We start from the raw sequence: 20,409 nt of genomic DNA, 5'->3' as shown, positions 1-20,409 counted from the left end.
ACTGAACTGAGCAATGAGTTGCACTATACACGTGTAGTGGCAGATTTTTTACCCCCTCCTACAGACACTAGGAATAGAAAAGTCATTGCAATATCAATAAAAAATCAGCAAAAGGATATTAAATGCATGTCTACATCCAGAATATTTATAATATTTTTAATCCCTTAATCACATATATTCATAAGAAAGATGATGCAACCCTACATGGTGATTATCAGTCCATCTCATTAACCCCAAACCATGTATAATAACTTTATTCACTACTATATTGACCAGTAGGTAGATTAAAACAACCTGCTCTATTCCACACAAATGGTTTCTAACCCGATTTTTCTACTGTCAAAGCATCTGAGAGTACAGAATGAAAAATATATGATTGTTTTGAGAACAAAGACCATTAACTGTGTTATGCTGTTTGATGTAAAGTATGATTTATGTACTGACCCCACAATGTCATAATCACAAAGTTCTGTGAAGTATGAGTGAATGCTCTTCATCTGTTTAACTGAGAGGATACTGTTTGTGCATGCAAATAATCAGCAACTAGATTGCTTACCTGTTAAAAATTATTTGCCACACACAGCTGTTCTTAGATGCTGTTTCTACAGTTCAGACAGTACTATTTACAGATGACATAACATTATTCAAGACCAGTGTCAGTTTAAGGCACAAGCAACACAAGGTTGTGTTGCAGCTGGGGCACCAAGTTGAGAGAGATGCCACAACTGTAAGATTTCTATACAAGATGTATCACAATTAGCAGTAGTCACTTGAGGCACCAAGCTGAGAATGGTATCAGGGGCACCCAAGAGCAAGATTTGTGTACAGTACTTATCACAATTATTTGTGCAAACTGACAAGAATGACAGCATACAAGCAAAAAGGGCAGAAAGGGATGCACCAAATGATAAGTTGCTTGTGTAGAAAAATGTTCTCAAATCAACTCTGTTCAAGAAGTCAACCTAGATGACTGGAAACATGCACCTAAACAGCAATAACTAGGTTTAGCAACTGATTTCAGCATAAGGTATTAATGCTAAATAACAGCAAAAGAGAGTGCATTATATTTTGTTTAAATGTCTCCAATCAGGACATTAAAAAAAGTTAAACTTCTTGGGTTTCAAATTGATCAGTGACCTTTACGATTATTCATCAGACTACCTCATGTGATCTTCTGTTCTACAATTTGAAATACTATGTTTGTAAAACTTTACATATTTTGCTTTTCTGAAATGCTCATCTAGCTTACAAAATCCTTCTGCAAAGGTAAGCCCACTGACTCAAAAATATTATTTAACTAGTAAAAATAAGTGTAATTCAATGTAAACACCCATCAAAATGGGACCATGTAATGGTTCCATTCAAAAGTAATTCTAACATGTGTTAAGACATTTGCCTCACAGGGAGATGAGGTGATCAATTCCTATTTCATAGAAAGCAGCCGGACCGAGCGAGGTGGCGCAGTGGTTAGACACTGGACTCGCATTCGGAAGGACGACGGTTCAATCCCGCGTCCGGCCATCCTGATTTAGGTTTTCCGTGATTTCCCTAAATCACTCCAGGCAAATGCTGGGATGGTTCCTCTGAAAGGGCACGGCCGACTTCCTTCCCTAATCCGATGAGACCGATGACCACGCTGTCTGGTCTCCTTCCCCAAAAAACCAACCAACCAAGAAAGCAGCCACACACTGACAAATCCACAACCACAGCCACTCTGGCACTTCCTGATCCAAAAATCACACAGTAAAAGGTCTGGGCTGTATGGACGCTATTGCAGTGTGTCCCAACCAAATTGCTGAAGAGTAGCCTTCATCAGTTTGGTAGTGTGTGGGAAGAGAGTGTTATCATGTGACAAGATGGTTCTGTTGAACAGCATTCCTGGGTGTTTTGACATTGTGGTTCGTCGCAGTTTCTGCAAAGTATTTTAATAGCACTACACACTGATTGTGGCTCCATGCTCAAAGAACTTGACAAGCAGAAGGCCCCTGCAGCTGGTGATCATCATGTCCTTACGGGAACTTGTGTGAAGGGCTTTGGATTTCTTTGGTGGGGGAGATGTGAGATGACTTCACTTTTGGCTTTGTCATTTGCCCTGGGGCTGTAGGAATGTTGTCAGATGGAATCATCCTGTTGCACAATAATGCTCACCCTCACACTGCTAACTTCATGAAGGCTACACTTCAGTCACTTGGATGGGAAACATGACAATATCCTCTGTACAGGCCAGGTCTTTCACTATGTGATTTTCACATCTTTGGTGAACTGAAGAAAGTCATGAGTGGGTGCCAGTTTGAGGCAGACAAGGAAGTGCAAGAGTGAGTGTAGGTGTGCAGCTGTTAGTGGGTGATTGCACTCTACGAAACAGGAACTGATCATCTTGTCTTCCAGTGGGCTAAATATCTTACTTCTTGTGGTGATTACTTTTGAATGGAACTGTTCCACAGTCCAATTGTGGCAGGTATTTGGTTTTCATTAGACTGCTCCTCATATTCATCCCATGGTATACAATTTTCAAATCATTTGATTTATTGTACAGGAAAAAATTCCCTTGTATGAATTGAAAAGTTGTCATCTGTGAGCAATCTTTCCAGTAAACTTAGCTCCTTTTGAATACAATCAGGTCTTTTAGTTTATTATGAATACCATACACTCTGATCACTCTGATGTTTAGAAACAGTTATAAGTGGTGCATCCAATCCCTCCATATAAAGATTATGACATGACTAATAACCAGTTCAAACTAATAAGCATAGGCTATCTTCTGAATGTCCATATTTATGGTAATTGATAAAATACACAGGGTAAGGGCACAGTCTACTGTAATAGTCATGACACCCCATCTCTTTTTTGTTACCCAATGCAACTGCAGCATGTCAGGCAGCCAGGAAGTTACACTATTGAGTTCAGCAAGATCTTGTGAAAGCATAAACAGATCACAATTGTTTATATTGGCCTGTAGAACACTTTTTACCAATGGGAGTATCTGTAGAACAATAAATTGCAGCAACAGCAACAAGAATATACCATACTTGCAGTTTTTTAGGTTTCCAAACAACACTAAGAGGTGTGAACCACTACTTTACACAACAGTTTATTTACAATTTCTGGAGAATATTGTGTTCTTTAAGAACACAAAAATTGCTAGTATATAGCAGAAGACCTGACCTTTTGCAGAAAGGCATTGTATATCTACTCAAAAATGTAAATTTTTCTTCACTACAGTTCCAGTGAAATCAGTGAATATGGAACATAGGATACATGTATAGAATCCATTACCTCCATTATTTAATGTAGCAGATAGGCTACCACAACTGTAGGTGAAGGAAAGGCCTCACAGATGTGATAATAAAAGAATAAAAGCAATAAAACTGTTTCCCAACACAGAAGAAATCAATTTCACAACTGTTTCTGCATCTGAGCCATAAATGGCAAGAATCTTCATCACATGCACTTTTGAACCAAAAGTAATACATTTACAAAAATATTAACATATTATAAAATAGAGTGAAGTGTAAGACTATGTGAAACGTTAGGCTCCATACAAAGTTCTCATGTGTCAAGGAAAGTGCCTATCATAATAAGAACAGACAACAAAAGAAATATAGTCTTACGCATGAAATATCAGTATGTGTTTATATTCTCTTGTTTTCAGTAGAGTAAGCTGCAATTATACACATAGTTGTAGCTTAAGTTGTAGCTTATGTTACTGAACCATGGAGATTCAGCTGTTTTTAAAAGTATTTCATGATCATTCATATCTCTTGATAATTTACTAATGCTTCCAATGCCAAAGCATAATAACTGTTAAGCAAATTAACAAGAGAAATAATTAAAAACAAACCTTTATTTTATGGCTGCTTTCTGCCACTTGGGGTGTTAGTGTTGCACCAACTGTCAGACATTAACTTTATTTGTATCTTATATGTACCTTCTGATTTAATTTTTTGTCAAGATTTAGTGCTAAGAACTTCACATGGTTTGTTTCTGTGATCTGATCACTGCAAGCTATCTGGTCTAGTTATTTACTTCCAAGTGTCATCATCTGTGATTTAGTGATATTCTGTTTTAGTCCATTCTCATAGGTTCAGCATTCAAGCTTTTATTAAGCATTTTCATCACTTACTGAAATTTATCAGGCATCTCATTTTCAACTACAAATGGTGTGCCATCTGCGAATAACATACATGAACATCTATAATAACTGCTAGATCATTTACATACAACAGGAACAGATAGGACCCCAATATTGAACCCTGTGGTACTCCTTGCAGAACTGTTTTCCCCTTAGAAGCGGAACTGTTTGCATTTGATATGATAATTATCCATCAGTGCCTGTCTGTTAAGTGTGCATCGAACCACTGTAAAGCTTTTTCCCTGATTCCATATGTATGTAAGTTGTGGAGAAGTAAGGAGTGGTTCACTGAATCACATGCTTTTGACAGGTAATAGAATATCCCTTTGACTTTTTGTCTGTATCAAAACTGGGGCATATTCTCTAGTAAACTCTTATGGCATTTACAGTACATTTTCCTTGCTGAGAACCATACTGAGCATCAGTCCATCATTATATGCAAAGAGTTCTGTACTGCAAAACAGAAAAAGTCTCCAGAATTACACACAGGGAATTATGTGATGCTGACTGAATAACATTTCATCTTCTGCCTAATATGTCACTGGATAGGAGTACTGAAGATGCATATGGTTAGCACAAAAGACTGAAGTGCAATCCTCTGTGTTGGTTATTGCAGGTGCAGACAACTATTCCCCTTTGTGATATAAATTTCTTGGTGATACTTATTTCAATAAACTCCTTGGAATACATACCAAGCAAATACATACATATTATAAAATGGATCTGCATATATATGTATGTACAGCCCACATCTCCTCCTAAAACACAGGACCGATTTTAACCAAACTTGGTACACACATCACCTACTGTCTGGAAATCATTTTTGTAGGGGTAAACCATCTACATATCAAAGGAGTGGATGTGGGGGTGGAAAAGCAGAGTAGCCCATGATGCACAACTACCCAGATTTTAGTCATCGAGTATTTGAGAATGAGAGCAGTTAGAGACTTGCAACACCCTTTACACAACCTTAACAACACTTTTTGTTATTGATGACCCCCCCACAAAATGATGAAAGGAAAAAAGTTTATTGCTTACTACATTTTAGCTGTTCTTTTAGTATAACTACTGCATAAAGCATGACGTTTTAATTAATTACTTCTTTATTACTAACTGTATTTGCAACACATTTTGGAGTCAGTATTCACACATACCACTGAATGTAATAGAGAAATTGATTCGTGTACAATACACAGTGCAGGAGATATGGCATTAAATTCTGAGATGCATGAAAAACTACTGAATCATGCATGATATTTCAGTGTACTACTTCTTTAATACTGACCTACAATATTACTAATATTAAAATATTGTATTATGATTTTTTGGAGGTAGGGAAATTAATTTGAAATATTGAATTTAATATTAACCTTGAAAGTTAATTTCTGATATCTGCTTTAAATATTCCTGATTGAAATAAATTTAACCCCCTAAAAGACATTTATTGATTGTTAAACAGTTAGTAAGTAAATGTATAAAACTTTTAATCAATTCTGTTGGTGGAAAAGCTTCTGCAGTGGTAAAACAGTGCACAAAAAATTATTACTTGCTTATTAACTGATTTGCATTCCACCATCCAGCATCAGTTTCCCATCAGACCAATGAGAACATTGACTGATGGCATTGCTCAGAGGTCCATGACTGATCTCAAAATTATGCAGTTTGCATAATTACACTGCCCGGATACTGATAGAAAAGATTGGTAAAAGTGATTTCAGGAATGCTGAAATAGAAGTTTGATAAAGTAAATGCCAATTGAATACTAGTAGTATTTGGCTGTGGCCACTAGTAAATTTGTCGGAAACTCTCCTTTGCAGCAGCGTGAAAAAGTTCTAAAATGCAATACAATAAACTGAGATACAGCATTAACGGAAGAGGAAAGTAGGTTTCTTGATTCAAATACAACTGTTACCATTAAATTAACATAATTATTTAATCAATAGTAACATTTATGGAACACCAAGAAGTAACAAGCAAGAGAGAGAGAGAGAGCAGGAGCACAGATCTTGCTTTTAGAGAGTCAAAATAAATTACAGTGACTGCCTTTAACTTGCTTTATAGAGTGTCTTTTATAAAGTTTCAATATATAAACATTTCTCTGGAACATTCTTTGTATGAACATTAAAAAGTAATTTTTATATTAAATTATGACCGTTTCTCATTAATTTACAGATTTATTTACACAGAGAAAATTTATTCATAAGGTCTTTTAGCATTAACTAAACATGTGGGGCATATACTATTAATTATTCAAAAAGCAATATTTCAGACCCTGTTTGCTACACATTTAGCAGACAGTATCAACATAAATTTGCTGAATGTACTTACAAAAATATAGCAATGTATGACACATAGTCTAGGAGATATGATGTCAAATACTGAGATGCATGAAAAACTGGTGAATCATCCAAGACGTTTTAATTTGTTGCTTCTTTATTTGTAACTTTATTTGCAACACATTTCGCAGGCTATAGCCAGACATACCACTGGATGTACCTGCAAAATTATATCACTGTACAGCTTATAGTTCAGGACTTATGATACCATAAACATTGAGCTGCATGAAAATGAAACCACAGGGCAACATTTGCTAGAGATACAGACAAAAATGTAAACAAATATGAGTGAAATACATTAAATATATGAGAACTATATGTGACATGTGTGTACATGGGCAAAGCCATGGACAAGAAACTCATGTTAAATCCCTGGAATGATTTCAACCAAATTTGGTACATATATAAGTTACGATTTGTAAAGAAATACTGTGGGGCTAAGAATCACAAGCCTCCTATAGGGTTGATGACATGGAGAGAGAAGGGGGGAGGAGGATATGGACAGACAGAGAGAGGGAAGGAGGAGATGGCCACAGACAGGGGGCAAGGAGGAGATGGACAGACAGAGGAGAGGGTGAAACTGACAGAGAGAGGGGAGAGGAAGAGCTGGACAGAGAAAGGAAAGAGGAGGAGATGGCAGAGACAGAGAGAGGGAGGAGGAGGAGATGAACAGAGAGAGGGTAGGATGAAATGAACAGAGAAAGGCAAGAGGAAGAGATGGACAGAGAGAAGAGAGAGGAGAAGATGGACAGAAAGAGGAAGGAGGAGAAAATGAACAGGGAGAAGAAGAGAGAGACAGAGAGGGGAAGGAGGATATGGACAGAGAGGAGGTGGAGGATGTGGAATTAGAGGAGGGAGGAGGAGATGGACAGAAGGAAGAGGAGTAGGTGGACAGAGAGAGTGGGAGGAGTAGATAGACAGAAAGAGGGGCAGGAGGACATGGTTAAAGTGGGGGTGAAGAAGGAGATAGACAGAGAGAGGGGAAAGAGCAGAAAGGCTTAATAGAAGATTTGATTAAATACATACCTTTCAACTCTGGATCCTCAGCTAGAGAGCTATAAAGCAAACTAGAAAAATTTTGGAAATGACAAGTATAGTCCCCCTCTTGGATTTTTCTGTAACTTATTGCTTCTTTCACCTCTGACAATGATTTTGATTTGTAAAAAATGTCAAGTTCCAATCTTGTTTGGAGTGCATGTTAAAATTAAAGTCCCTCTGTAACTGTAGTATTAAAATGTCTTTGGGAAACCAATCCCATCATAATAATAGCCTGTATATGAGTATGGCTTGTTCTCCACAAAATAGAAAAAGTACCGTAGTCCAGAATGAGATTTTCACTCTGCAGTGGAGTGTGCGCTGATATGAAACTTCCTGGCAGATTAAAACTGTGTGCCCGACCGAGACTCGAACTCGGGACCTTTGCCTTTCGCGGGCAAGTGCTCTACCAACTGAGCTACCGAAGCACGACTCACGTCCGGTACTCACAGCTTTACTTCTGCCAGTACCTCGTCTCCTACCTTCCAAACTTTACAGAAGCTCTCCTGCGAAACATGCAGAACTAGCACTCCTGAAAGAAAGGATATTGCGGAGACATGGCTTAGCCACAGCCTGGGGGATGTTTCCAGAATGAGATTTTCACTCTGCAGCGGAGTGTGCGCTGATATGAAACTTCCTGGCAGATTAAAACTGTGTGCCCGACCGAGACTCGAACTCGGGACCTTTGCCTTTCGCGGGCAAGTGCTCTACCAACTGAGCTACCGAAGCACGACTCACGTCCGGTACTCACAGCTTTACTTCTGCCAGTACCTCGTCTCCTACCTTCCAAACTTTACAGAAGCTCTCCTGCGAAACATGCAGAACTAGCACTCCTGAAAGAAAGGATATTGCGGAGACATGGCTTAGCCACAGCCTGGGGGATGTTTCCAGAATGAGATTTTCACTCTGCAGCGGAGTGTGCGCTGATATGAAACTTCCTGGCAGATTAAAACTGTGTGCCCGACCGAGACTCGAACTCGGGACCTTTGCCTTTCGCGGGCAAGTGCTCTACCAACTGAGCTACCGAAGCACGACTCACGTCCGGTACCGTAGTAGTTCTGGCCCAGCATTGGCTTGATAAAGGACATCTATAGGAAGGAATAACAATATTATGTATTACTTGACCAAATATTCTGTGTTTCTGGTCATGGTCATGTGATAAGTTACAGCCTTCTATTAATTCAATCTATTATTTGGTGCAAGCAGTGAGCATAGAGAATGTCTTCAAATGTGTCTTGCTATTAATTGATTTTATTTATTTATGTATTGATGCTAAGAAGAAGAAACAGTGATGGTACCAATACAGAATGTGAAAGAATGTTTGCAAAGTATCAAAGTTGAGTAAGTTGATGTTATGCAAATTTTTGGAGAACAGAAACAATGCTGACAAATGTAGGATTCAAATACTTACTCCATGGAGCACTTCATTGATGATATACATAAATGTTTTATTACACAACAATTTCTGCAATGCTATGGAAAATATGTTGAGATATTAACTTGGTGAAAATTTCACAGCCTTTATCACACTGAATCACAACTCAATTTTACCAAAGAAACTGTTAAAAAGATTGATGTATATAGTGCATTTGGTATTAAACTAAACCAGTTGACAACTAAGTGAGTATATATGAACAAGAAAACATAGTTGTGTAGAGATAATATTAATTCAGATGTTAATGGCAAATTAAGCATCTGGTTCAAACAGCTAGTGGTTAGCAACCCTGAAGAGACCACCAGTGCAAAGTCAGTAAAAACATTGGCATTTTAGACGCTTTAATATTTCATAGTGATACAGCCCAATACCTTAAATGATTTTGTTCAAATTAGAATTGGTTATAAAAGCCTACAAACTTATTTTCCATGATTTATTCAAACAAGACAGGGACTCACACTCCTTACAAAAAGTAAATACCACAGTGCTAGGCATGTTGTTGAAAAATAATACCAGTCAATATATATTTTTGCCTGATTTCAAGCTTGTGACAGTGCTCCATTTGTATACCACAACTGTGGTGGTATTTCCATTTCCCTATTTTGTTGGAATATCATATGATGATGATGATGCTATAGTGCAGAATACAGTTAACCTTTTCAGGTGCTAAAACGAAATGTTGTTTTTTGTACTCAGATGTTGTATCCTGTTGGTTGTTAATGACTGACATAATGTACCTCACTAATGTAGTGAGGCACATGAATACCTTCCAATAACATAATCCTATCTTTAATTAGATAAAGATCCATATAAGTATATTCCAGTAATGTATTTTAGTACATGTAAAACAAGAAATCTGAATATAATGTATTCTGTTCAATTCTGTTCTTACTGGCACGGTGGTCAGTACTGAGACTGCAAGTACAAAGCCTTTAGATCTGATCTTTTGGACTGAACATAGTAATGTGCTGTGGTATTCAAACCAGCCTTAGTTTTGGTGAGTTTCTGTCATTTTCTGAGAGCAGCTTCAGCAACTGCCTAAGAAATGCACCATTTCATGCAGTTTGCTGTGAAGTGTGAGAATAGAGTAAATGTCTAATTAATTTCATGTTAAGCATTTTATTTCAGAAAGTTTTGATGTACTAATTCAGTTTTTATTTTTACAGATCAAATCTCATTGACAACAATGACAGCAGTATTTGTAATATGTATGAAGCACTGGAAGCAGTTGGGATGAGAGAAAAAGTAGAGGAGTTGCCTGAGCAGGCTGAAACAGCAGTGCAAACGGGCACCAACTTATTCACCACAGGGGAATGTCAGTTACTATATTTGGCAAGAGCAATTCTCAGTAATCCCAAGGTTAGCATTTATTATTATATCAATGGAATAATTGTTAGAGAAAGGATAGTGTTATTTAATTATTAATGTTATTTTAAGTTTGCACGTTCATGCCTTTATTAGTCTTGGTCTCAATAATAGTACTTCTACATACATTTCAGTAACCTTTTGGACCAATTTAACAGACACCAGATACCAGTTGCATTGCCTCCAACTTTTTCTGTTTTGCGTGAAGTAACTGACCTTTGTCCTGCCTTCCTTGATGTCTGTCTTTTATAGACTTGCCAAAAGGAAGAAACCCCTCCCTTCCAACCATTTTGAATCATGATGGTTTTTTTCTAAGATTGTTTACTGCTATATTCTGATTAATCCAATCAGTTAAAAAAACTGGTTTATCCAAACCCTATACTACTAAAGACAAGTTGACTCATTCAAATCCTACAAAATTCCAATGACATAGAAATTTCTGTTTTAGTACAACACCTTCATAACCTGCAATACCTACTACTTTCATTCACCTTACAGGAAACATTGGAAATTTTGCTTTATATTGATTCATAATTAATAGAAGTGGTGATACCACTACAACAATGCTATCGCCATTGATTACACTATTGATTGCTTTATTCATAATCATACCCTTTGCCCATGGACTGGAGTGTAGCCTTTCTCAGCTTCCTCCATTGACTTCTCTTCTAAGTAAATCCCAGTTCATAAACTAAATAATCTTGTTTTTGTCTTGTTTGTTAAGGAACATGTTGTTCTCTTTGACTCCTCAATGTTTCTTAAGTATTTTGTCTCTACCTGTGCATGAAATATAGCTCCCACATTCCTGTTTATATTTCTATTTCTCTCACCTTTGACTCACAGGGAACTATTGTGCCATTTACTTACCAACTGTCTAAAGTTTAACTTTTGTGACATTTTCTAATTCCAGTGACTTGTACCTTCTTGAACTTCTTCTTCTCTTCACCTTCTTGTCAGTAAGGAGTCTGAGCTTACCAGTTCAGATAACTCCTCTAGATATTTCACTTTACTACTAACTTGACTCCAGTCTTTTCTGATGAGTTTGTCCTTGACCTTCATTGATAGTTGACCAATCATAATTCTGGCAAAGTCACTTTACTTAACTTTCTCTTCCAGGTGCTTTGCATGGTTTAGGTGGCACTCAAAGAAAGAACATAGGACTCTCCAACTCTTGTCCTATCCCACTAACCCCACCTCTTACCTAATACCTGTAATCAGAGCATTCTTTGAATGCCTCTGGACCAATACTTTGCTTTGAAAACTCTTTCAGATTTCTTAGAAATCCATGAAACCTACCCATTACAACATGCTCAAATAGCCATCTTCATCTTTACATAGCTTATCAAAAAACTGGCTTCTCTATCTCTTTTTCTGACTATATGTCATATAATGTCACCTGAAATGATTTTAAAGTAGCATTGAAAGAACTTCAACTTGAAGCTTCAAGGTACAGAATTATTTATGTAAATTTAGTCATGTTTTCAATTTAAATTCATGTCACCAGTGACTCTGGTTCCAGTGTTCTTTTCATCTGCAAAACTTTTATATTTTCCTACAGTAAATTTGTAAGTTCTTGTACCATACAAGTTTGACATTGTGTTTCTCTATGCCCCACATTTAGGTCCTGGACTTCCAGCTGCAAATCTCATATGTCAGTTTGTCTCAAAGTTACTCTGTAGTAATCATTTTATTGTGTTTGCATTGCTTTCAAATTCTGTCTCTCCCAGTGACAACTCTTGTCACCTATGTTCAAAATTTATTTCTAGTGCATTAACTGTTTGCTATTATTTAATTGGCTAGATAAAGAATCTACTCACCAAGCAATGGCAGAACACAAATGTAAAAGACGGTTGTAATTGGCGAGCTTCCTGAGCCAGTGGCTCTGCACTTTTCACTTTTCACTCTTATTAACTCATGCATGATGTTTAAGCAGCAATCTCTGCCTTAATACTACCCTGTCTTCCACCTTGAAGCTCTCAAGTTTTCAAATCTCATCCAATGCAGTCCCCAACAACCAGTCTTTCCTTCTCATCCCATATGGCACTTCTCCCCTGACATGCGGTTCTGAGTGGCTTCCCCAAAATCTACCCCTTGTTCTGGACCTCTCCAGTCTTTATCCTCCAACCCTCTTCCTTCCCCTTCAACCCTTGCCTGAAGAAGGAGCCACTGGCTCCAAAAGCTTTCCAACTGCAACCGTCTTTCATGCGTGTGTTCTGCCACTACTTAGTAAGTAGATTATCTATCCAATTTTGTCAATAGTTAATTGTTTTCATTGTTAATTAGCCCATGTGATCATCATTCCTTATTATGTAACCCTCTTGTCAGTCTTTGTTGCTGTCTCTCTTGTTCAAACTGTCATCTCTTTTCTACCTTATGTGCTAATCCATTCGTTTATTTATCTGTATCACCAAGATTAATCAACACTTTGCCCCTTCATCTTTTCTAGTACTGATTTTCGTGCTCGTAGATGGGTCCATTTTTATTTGTATATAACAATTCCATTGTTATTTACCAATTTGCATATAACAATTTATGGTTCATTACATTACATGGCCTTCTCCCGATCATCTTTCGCCGATTTATTCGCAAGCGTGACAGCTATTTTCTTCCCCAACATCCACTTAACTTGTTTATACATAATTCTTTCATGTTTTTGTACATCTGTTTTTCAGCAAAACGCTCTGATCGACTATTATTGCTGTCTCTTATGTCTCTTTAATTGCCAAGCTAAGTACAGTAGTTTACATTTTCTCCTATGACTTTCGCTTTCTGTTTACCCAGTTTTTAAAATTTCGGCCGTTTTCATGACTTACCCAATCAACTTTTTCCCTTTCTCTTATCCAATCATTTTTTTCGTATCATACATTTTGCCCACTCATTACCTCTTATTAACAATTTTCTTACGAATTTTTCTAATTTTTTCTGACTTTTTTTGTTGCTTTTCTTCCGTTTTTCTATCTTTTCCACCTTCTGCTTATTTATTTATTTATTTTGCCACTCCCATGATTTCTAAATCTCCAAACTGTCCTCTCTTGCCATCATCCCATCTCATATTACATCCATCATTTTCGAAAGCATGCTTTTGCAGTATCAAAACTAAGGTCCCACATTCTGTTTCTTGAAATCTACTTGTCCCTTTGAGTTACTCCAAAAGGACTACCACTGAAAGTCCCTGTTTCTGGATGGAGCCCTACCCTGCACCAGGCTCTTTTACGATTTCAAATACAGCAATATTCTCCTCTTACCTGGCTAATCTCTGACCTATATGCTTCATCAGCCAGTTTCCACTTTATCAGACTTCTCTCCTTCTACAAAATCCTGCAGTTATCTGCCCCTCATGTTTTCTTGAATAGTATCATCCATCATGACAACTTCAAACTGCAGCAACATGCCACACTTTACCTCAGAAAGCTATCCCGCCTTCTCGTAAACTACCTGAACAGTGGTGTTTCCCTTCCTGTCCTCCTGTAGGTCCCTAAACAGCCACATCATCAACCACCACTCCTCTCCTACAAACAACACTTGGCCAACCTCCTTAATATCCCACAGCCTTCACCACTACCTCCCAGACCAAGAATAATCCATAATCACAAGAACCAGTCACAATAGTACAGTGCCATTAACCTCTCATCCAAAGCACTCTCCCCTCCTGAATAATCTGTATTATCTAAAGGTCTCAGTTTCAGCCCTAAACCTGCATGTGATTGTGCTGCTTTGGTGAAGGACCTAATTCATACGTAATATCGATTGTACATATCACTTTGCAACCCAATCCTAAAACATTTCTAACAGCAAACCAGACACTGAACCCTGCTTTGAACAGTTCAGACCATGAATCCAACTTGATCCACCACCACTACCTCAAAATCATCCCTTACAAGCGTTCAAAGAATTCCTCACATCCAGCATTGCTTCACAATCCTTCCTCAGGTCCCTACAACATGACCCTAATCTGTCCTCTGCAGAACTACAGGCTCTGTGTTCCCTAAAAGCTGATGACTCCATCATTATCCTCCCAGCAGACAAAGGATCTACCACTGTAGAACTTGACTGAAAGGAGTGTGTTAGTGAAGGTCTATGCCAGCTGTCTGACACGTCTACATACAGCATCTGCCATCAAGATCCCAGCCCTGTGATTCAAAGTGATCTGCAGTCACTCCATAAACCTCACGCCTCTCACAAGGACTATCACCTCAATCTGTAGAACTTCTCACCCCAACCAAACCATGCACCCCCACCTTTTACCTTCTTCTTAAGATCCACAAACCCAATCATCCTGGCCATCCTATAGTTGCTAGCTTCAAAGCACCCACTGAACATATATCTGCCTTAGTTAATTAACACCTGCACCCATAGTACAAAGATTCCTCTCCTACATCAAAGATACCAGCCATTTCCTAGATCATCAGAAATCTGCACCTGTCCCACTCCCACCACACACCTTCCTTGTCACCATTGATGCTGTCTCCCTCTATATCAACATGCCCTATGTACATGGTCTGTCTGCTATTGAACATTTCCTCAGTCAGTGCTCACCTGATTCCAAATCTATGACATACTTTCTACTCACCTTAATCAACTTTATATTTACCAACAACTACTTCACCTTTGAGGGGCAGACATACAAACAGATCAAGGGCACAGCCATGGGAACCAGAGTGGCTCCTTCCTCTGCCAACCTTTTCATGGGTCACTTGGAGGGTGCTTTCCTGGGTCCATAAGCTATCAGCCCCTGGATTGGTTTAGATACATCGATGACATCTTTACCATATGGCCACATGGTGAGGCTCACCTGCCAAAATTCCTGTAATCTCTAATTACCTTCTCCCAGTTAAATTTCACATGGTCCTATTCTGAACCCCATACCACTTTCCTTGATGTTGATCTCATCCTCACTGAAGGGCAGCAACACACTTCTATCCACATTAAACCTACCAAAAAACAACAGCACTCACATTTTGACAGTTGCCATCCTTTCCACATCAAATGTTCCCTCCCATACAGCCTTAGCAACAGAGGCAAACATATTTGTGTGATCTGAGGTTTTCCCGGCATACAGAAATCTTGAAAATTTCTTGGGTATTCAGCCATGTAGCGCTGTCCAAAAAGTGGGATATTTTGGCAAGCCAACTTCTTGCCATCTTCAGGCATTCTGGGAGTCTGATTGATCTCTGATGGATGCCGACTTTATATAATCTCCACCCCTCTCCCACAGCCTCCGTCTGGGCACTTCCGAGCAGTCCACAGCCAGTGGTGGGCAAGGGCGGCACTGGGTGCTGGGGGAAGCACAGCTCCTTGCGACAGATCTTGGGCCACAGTCCTTCTGCAGCCAGGGCCACTTGTGGAACTCTGCCATCTTGGTAACAATGCTTCTTCTTCTTATTCATCAGGCGTCCTGACAGGAGTGGATTTCCATGTAGACTGTCATGTTTAATTATACTCAAAGCTGGATCCCAGGCCTTACTTAACTGGAAACCGCTGTCTTTATTTATTAGTTCATCATGTAGCCAGATCTCCACTGACTCTTTGAGGATACAGTCCCAGAAGGTGTTCGATTGCTGTAACACCTTTGTGCCATTGTAGTTCATGTCTTGTCCATGTGAAATGCAGTGCCCTGCCATGGCGGACTTGGTCAGCTGTGCATTGTCTGTGCGGCATTTATGTTCACTGCATCTCTCCTGTACCGTCCGGATGGTCTGGCCTATACACATTTCACTGCACTGGCAAGGGATGCTGTAAACTCCTGGTTTCCGGAGCCCTAAGTCATCCTTGACTGATCCTAATACTGTTTTCGTTTTGGATGGAGGGCAAAACACACACTTGACATACTCAGAAAATAAATAGCTATGTCATAGCAACTAGGCTGGCTGAACATGAACGCAGCTGGAGGTTGCAGAATTCTGACTCCGCATTTGCTGAGCATGTACTGAGTAAGGGTCACAATTACCAGCCAGTGCCCTATGTACTTCACTTAGCAAACAAAGGCCTTAAACTCAACCTGCTGGAAGCCCTGGAAATTAACAAACATCTTGCTCACAATCCAGCTCTAATCCTAAATGACAGACAAAGCTCAACACCTCCCCTCTCCTAAACCTCATATAATCATCTCTGTTGTTCATTACTTCCCACACTGTCTGCTCCTATATATTCCCATTTTCCTGTATTCATGAAGTTCTTTTGTTTTATTGAAGTTGCCTATATATTCCATATAGACTAGTTCTGATTGTTAAGGCTTTCTTTTAACCGGTATTTGCATTACTGTCCATGTTTAACACCACTTGTAGTTGTCTCATCAAATATTGTTTATATTTTACTTGATTCATTTATTTAATGCAAACTGTTACATAGCCACAGTTTTGAATACAATGTTAATGTTAAAGTGCAGCACCAGCACACTATCAAAGAGTACATTTACAGTATGTTCCCTCCAATGCCTCCATTTTCCTGCATTTATTTATTTCTGTTTATCTTTCTGATATTGCTTAAGTTCCTTATGTATTCTGTAGTTACATTGATAATTGTTTCTTCTTTTAATTGGTTTGTGTATCACTCTCCATGTTTTATACCTCCTGATGTAGCCTTCTCAAGTACTGATCTTATTTTATTTTATTAGTTTTGTTTATTAATAAAAACTGGTATGTAGGCATGCTGTTCCTATTCTGTGTTTAAGGTTTTCCTGTCTACCTCATTTTTATTTATTTACTGTTCAATTTTTTACTTCTTCATTGCATTTCCATCACACTGTCAAAGATGTTACTTACTGTATGTTTTGGCTTCAGTCTAGGTGTGTTACTTCTTTGGTGACAATACTCAGTAAATGTCTGAAGATGGCCTTGTAAGCCAAATACTGGTTAACACAATAAAAGTAATGTTGTAGAATAAAAGCAAACTGGTACTTTTCATTTATTATAATGTTGTTCTATCAAGAACCGATGGAAGATTCTGTTAACAAAATACTATGTCTTTACCAATTGCTGCATACCGTATGTATCTTTGGTTGTCGTAATATTCATGGGAAATTAAGCACTTTCTTTTCATGCAGCTTCATTTCTGCACTGACCTAAACTAAAGACATGTGTGAACCTTTTCAGAATTGATAACAGAGCCCCATCATTTTTTGTCGACTCTCTGTTCTCATTATATTTGGATACAGACCTAGCATGTAAGTTTATTTAATTTTCATAGCAGATCACTGAACTGTCCCTGAAGAATCTGGTCATGTTGTGCAGCAGGTGTGCTTGTTTCAATCACATCAAATGCTTTGTGTGAAATGGGTCATCTTCTGAAAGATAAGATGTTTTCTAAAACATTAATACACACATTTTTATCTCTCTCATATTCCATAGTATTCACAATCAATTTTATACATAAGCTTTATTTCTCTACCTTTTCAGAAAAATCTGTCATTTGTAACTTGCAGTTAATTGTTTATTGCAGTTTTCTGTATATATATATATATATATATATGTCTGTCGACCTGCCAGCACTTTCATTTGGTAAGTCACATCATCTTTGTTTTTAGATATATATATATATATATATATATATATATATATATATATATATATTTTTTTTTTTTTTTTTTTTTTCAAGGGCATCATTAGTTTCTTTGTGCTTTGTGAGTCACTTATAAAGGCCAAGCTCCATGGCCCTGTGGTAGGTCTCATAATGCTGTCTGACGTGGCTGTAAGAAATTCTACCTTTGTTAATCCTCTTTAAACGTCAGTAAGTAGGTTTGAACCAGTAATTCGTGTGCCATTTCAGTCCAACAATAGTATATGCACACTCTAAGAAGACTCTCAGCGAGGTGATAGGTGAGATTAACTGCATCAATTAAACTGATTGCTTGTAAATAGAGCTGACTCATTTCTGCTTGGTAGCAGTTTCAGACAGTAGGCAACAGTGAGATTACTGGGTCTAATATATCACAAAATAAGTTGATTTCAAATTCATTTACACATAACATTTCATCAGCCATTAACCCAGTGTAGCACTTCTGTTCTTGTAGATGTAGATGCACTAGTGTTGTTTGTTAGTTCGCATTAGCAATGATCAGAAATAGTTAATACACATCACCATGATTTAAATTCTATCAGTTCAAGTAGTCCCAGCAACAACCTCAATGACAGTCTTCTTATAGTGTGCACAGCAAACAATTCACACTTTGGAAAATCATGTAGGATGTAGAGCCTACACTATACCCAGTAGTATAACTTAGTGATGTAAAGTGAGGGGAATGTCATTGCCCACAATAGTTGGGCTAAACCTCAGAGTCCACTCAACAACAGTATGTTGAAGAAGGCAGTAATAGAAGGTAGCATGGCCCAAAAGAGTAACTCTTTTTGCAGCTTCCTTTGTTGCATGGTACAGCAGCTCCATAATCTAACACCTTCTTTTAATCTTTCCTACTATTTTCTGAGAGAGAAGATGCTATTCTTTCCAACATAAATTGAAACTTCTTTCAATTAAACTGGCCTATAATACATTCTCATAAAAAAATTCTATCAAATGAGTGATACACAGGCCTCTTGGAAAAAATCCGAGCTTCAGCAGTTCTCTGGGATATAATAAGTTTTCTAAATCTCATATAAATTTTCGTTCTTGTGGCATGGTAAATATCCAAACACAGCAACTCAGTTATATAGAAAAATGGTAATTTTATAATCTGGACTGTGTTTACTATTGGCTTGGTTTTTGGGGCATTTCCCAGTCATGTAAACATGTCACTGCTGCGGAGAAACACTACGACCAGGCCACTATCAACAACAGCTTCACTCAGTTTGTGTTTGGCACTGCAGTAACATGCCACATAGAGGCATACAACATAGTCCGGTTAGTGGCTTTACTTTCAGCAGATCATACACAGCAAGATATTGCCAATCAGTTAATGTCACTCACATTGATGTGTCTAAGGTGTGGAGAAAGTACAGAGAGATGGAAATGTGAATGATAGACCTCACAGTCATTGTTCTCATATGACAACACCATCATGTGCTCATCATCAGCTGCCAGACATATTGGAAATGACTCCTTCCAAGCAACAGGGATTCTTATCTCAGACCCAACAGTGCTTAGAAGATTGCATCAAGATGGTCTTCATTCCAGAAGACCAATGAGACATTTTGCATTGAACCAATGAAACTGATGCAATCGAAGGACCCTGGCTCTTGCACATCAATATTGGATCATTGCAGAATGGAGTAATTCCATGTTTGCTGACGAGACCAGGATTGTTTTATGACCAGACACTAGACCTGCTAGGGTCATTGCACAGTGACTGAATCCAGACAATCTTCAGGACCTCACTGAAGCTTCCACTGAGGAGTAGGACTTCATACCCCAAGGTAAACTTAATGGTCTCATCCAGAGTGTGCCTTGTAGAGTGGAAGAACTCATCCGTGTGCAGGGAGGACATACTCACTACTAAAGACTGATAATCATCGTCATGAGATAACAATTTTCACTATTTTTGTTTTTAGATGTACACTTAGGAGAGAAGACTGCTTTGTTTTGTAATGATTTTTTGTAACTTATGAAAATCATTCTTGTTTTCAGAAGGAATTAGGTTTATTTTGTTAATAAGGTATTGTACAATTCTCAGTGGGTGTACTATAAGAAGTCATTATAATAATTTCACACTATTGTTAAGGTGTGTTGCTTGTTCCCCTTTTCTTTATAACAGGTTGTGCAGACAACAGAAAGACAAAGAGTTCCAAGTAACTGTAAAAAAGCACATATATTTTCGAGAATGGGGATCAGATAAATGTGTGCTATTATGGGCCTTAATTGCTGAAGCCAGTCTGTTGTAGAATTATGGAGCATGTTTTATATTTTTTATTACATTATTAGCAATTATTCAGTAGAAAAAGGCAAAAATATAAAATACTTAAGACTGTGTGTCAAGAGCTTTTTATGTGGAATAGCAACATGAAAAAGATCCACAGGAGAGCAACATGCTTTGACATATGATCATTTTATAAGCATGAAAGTGCCACAGAGCTTATCATACAACTCCTGTGACAGGGTGTACAAGAGAGTTATCGTGTGTTACTGGCAATTTTACTGTTATAATTCTAAGAATAAATATTCCAAGAAGAGTCCTGCAA

The 20,409-nt window shown here is 38.0% G+C and overlaps 1 protein-coding gene across 1 annotated transcript in view; it reads left to right on the top strand.

Moving 5' to 3' along the window:
- LOC126162473 (ATP-binding cassette sub-family C member 12-like) overlaps positions 1-20,409 on the top strand; it is a 516,794-nt gene that overhangs the window by 480,787 nt on the left and 15,598 nt on the right. Inside the window, exon 28 of the mRNA XM_049919007.1 lies at positions 10,105-10,297. Within this exon, the coding sequence (XP_049774964.1) occupies positions 10,105-10,297 (193 nt within the window). The remainder of the gene's footprint in view (positions 1-10,104; positions 10,298-20,409) is intronic.

This window comes from Schistocerca cancellata, chromosome 2 (assembly GCF_023864275.1).
Source record: "Schistocerca cancellata isolate TAMUIC-IGC-003103 chromosome 2, iqSchCanc2.1, whole genome shotgun sequence".
NCBI lineage: Eukaryota > Metazoa > Arthropoda > Insecta > Orthoptera > Acrididae > Schistocerca > Schistocerca cancellata.
This window is presented reverse-complemented; position numbering and strand designations above follow the sequence as displayed.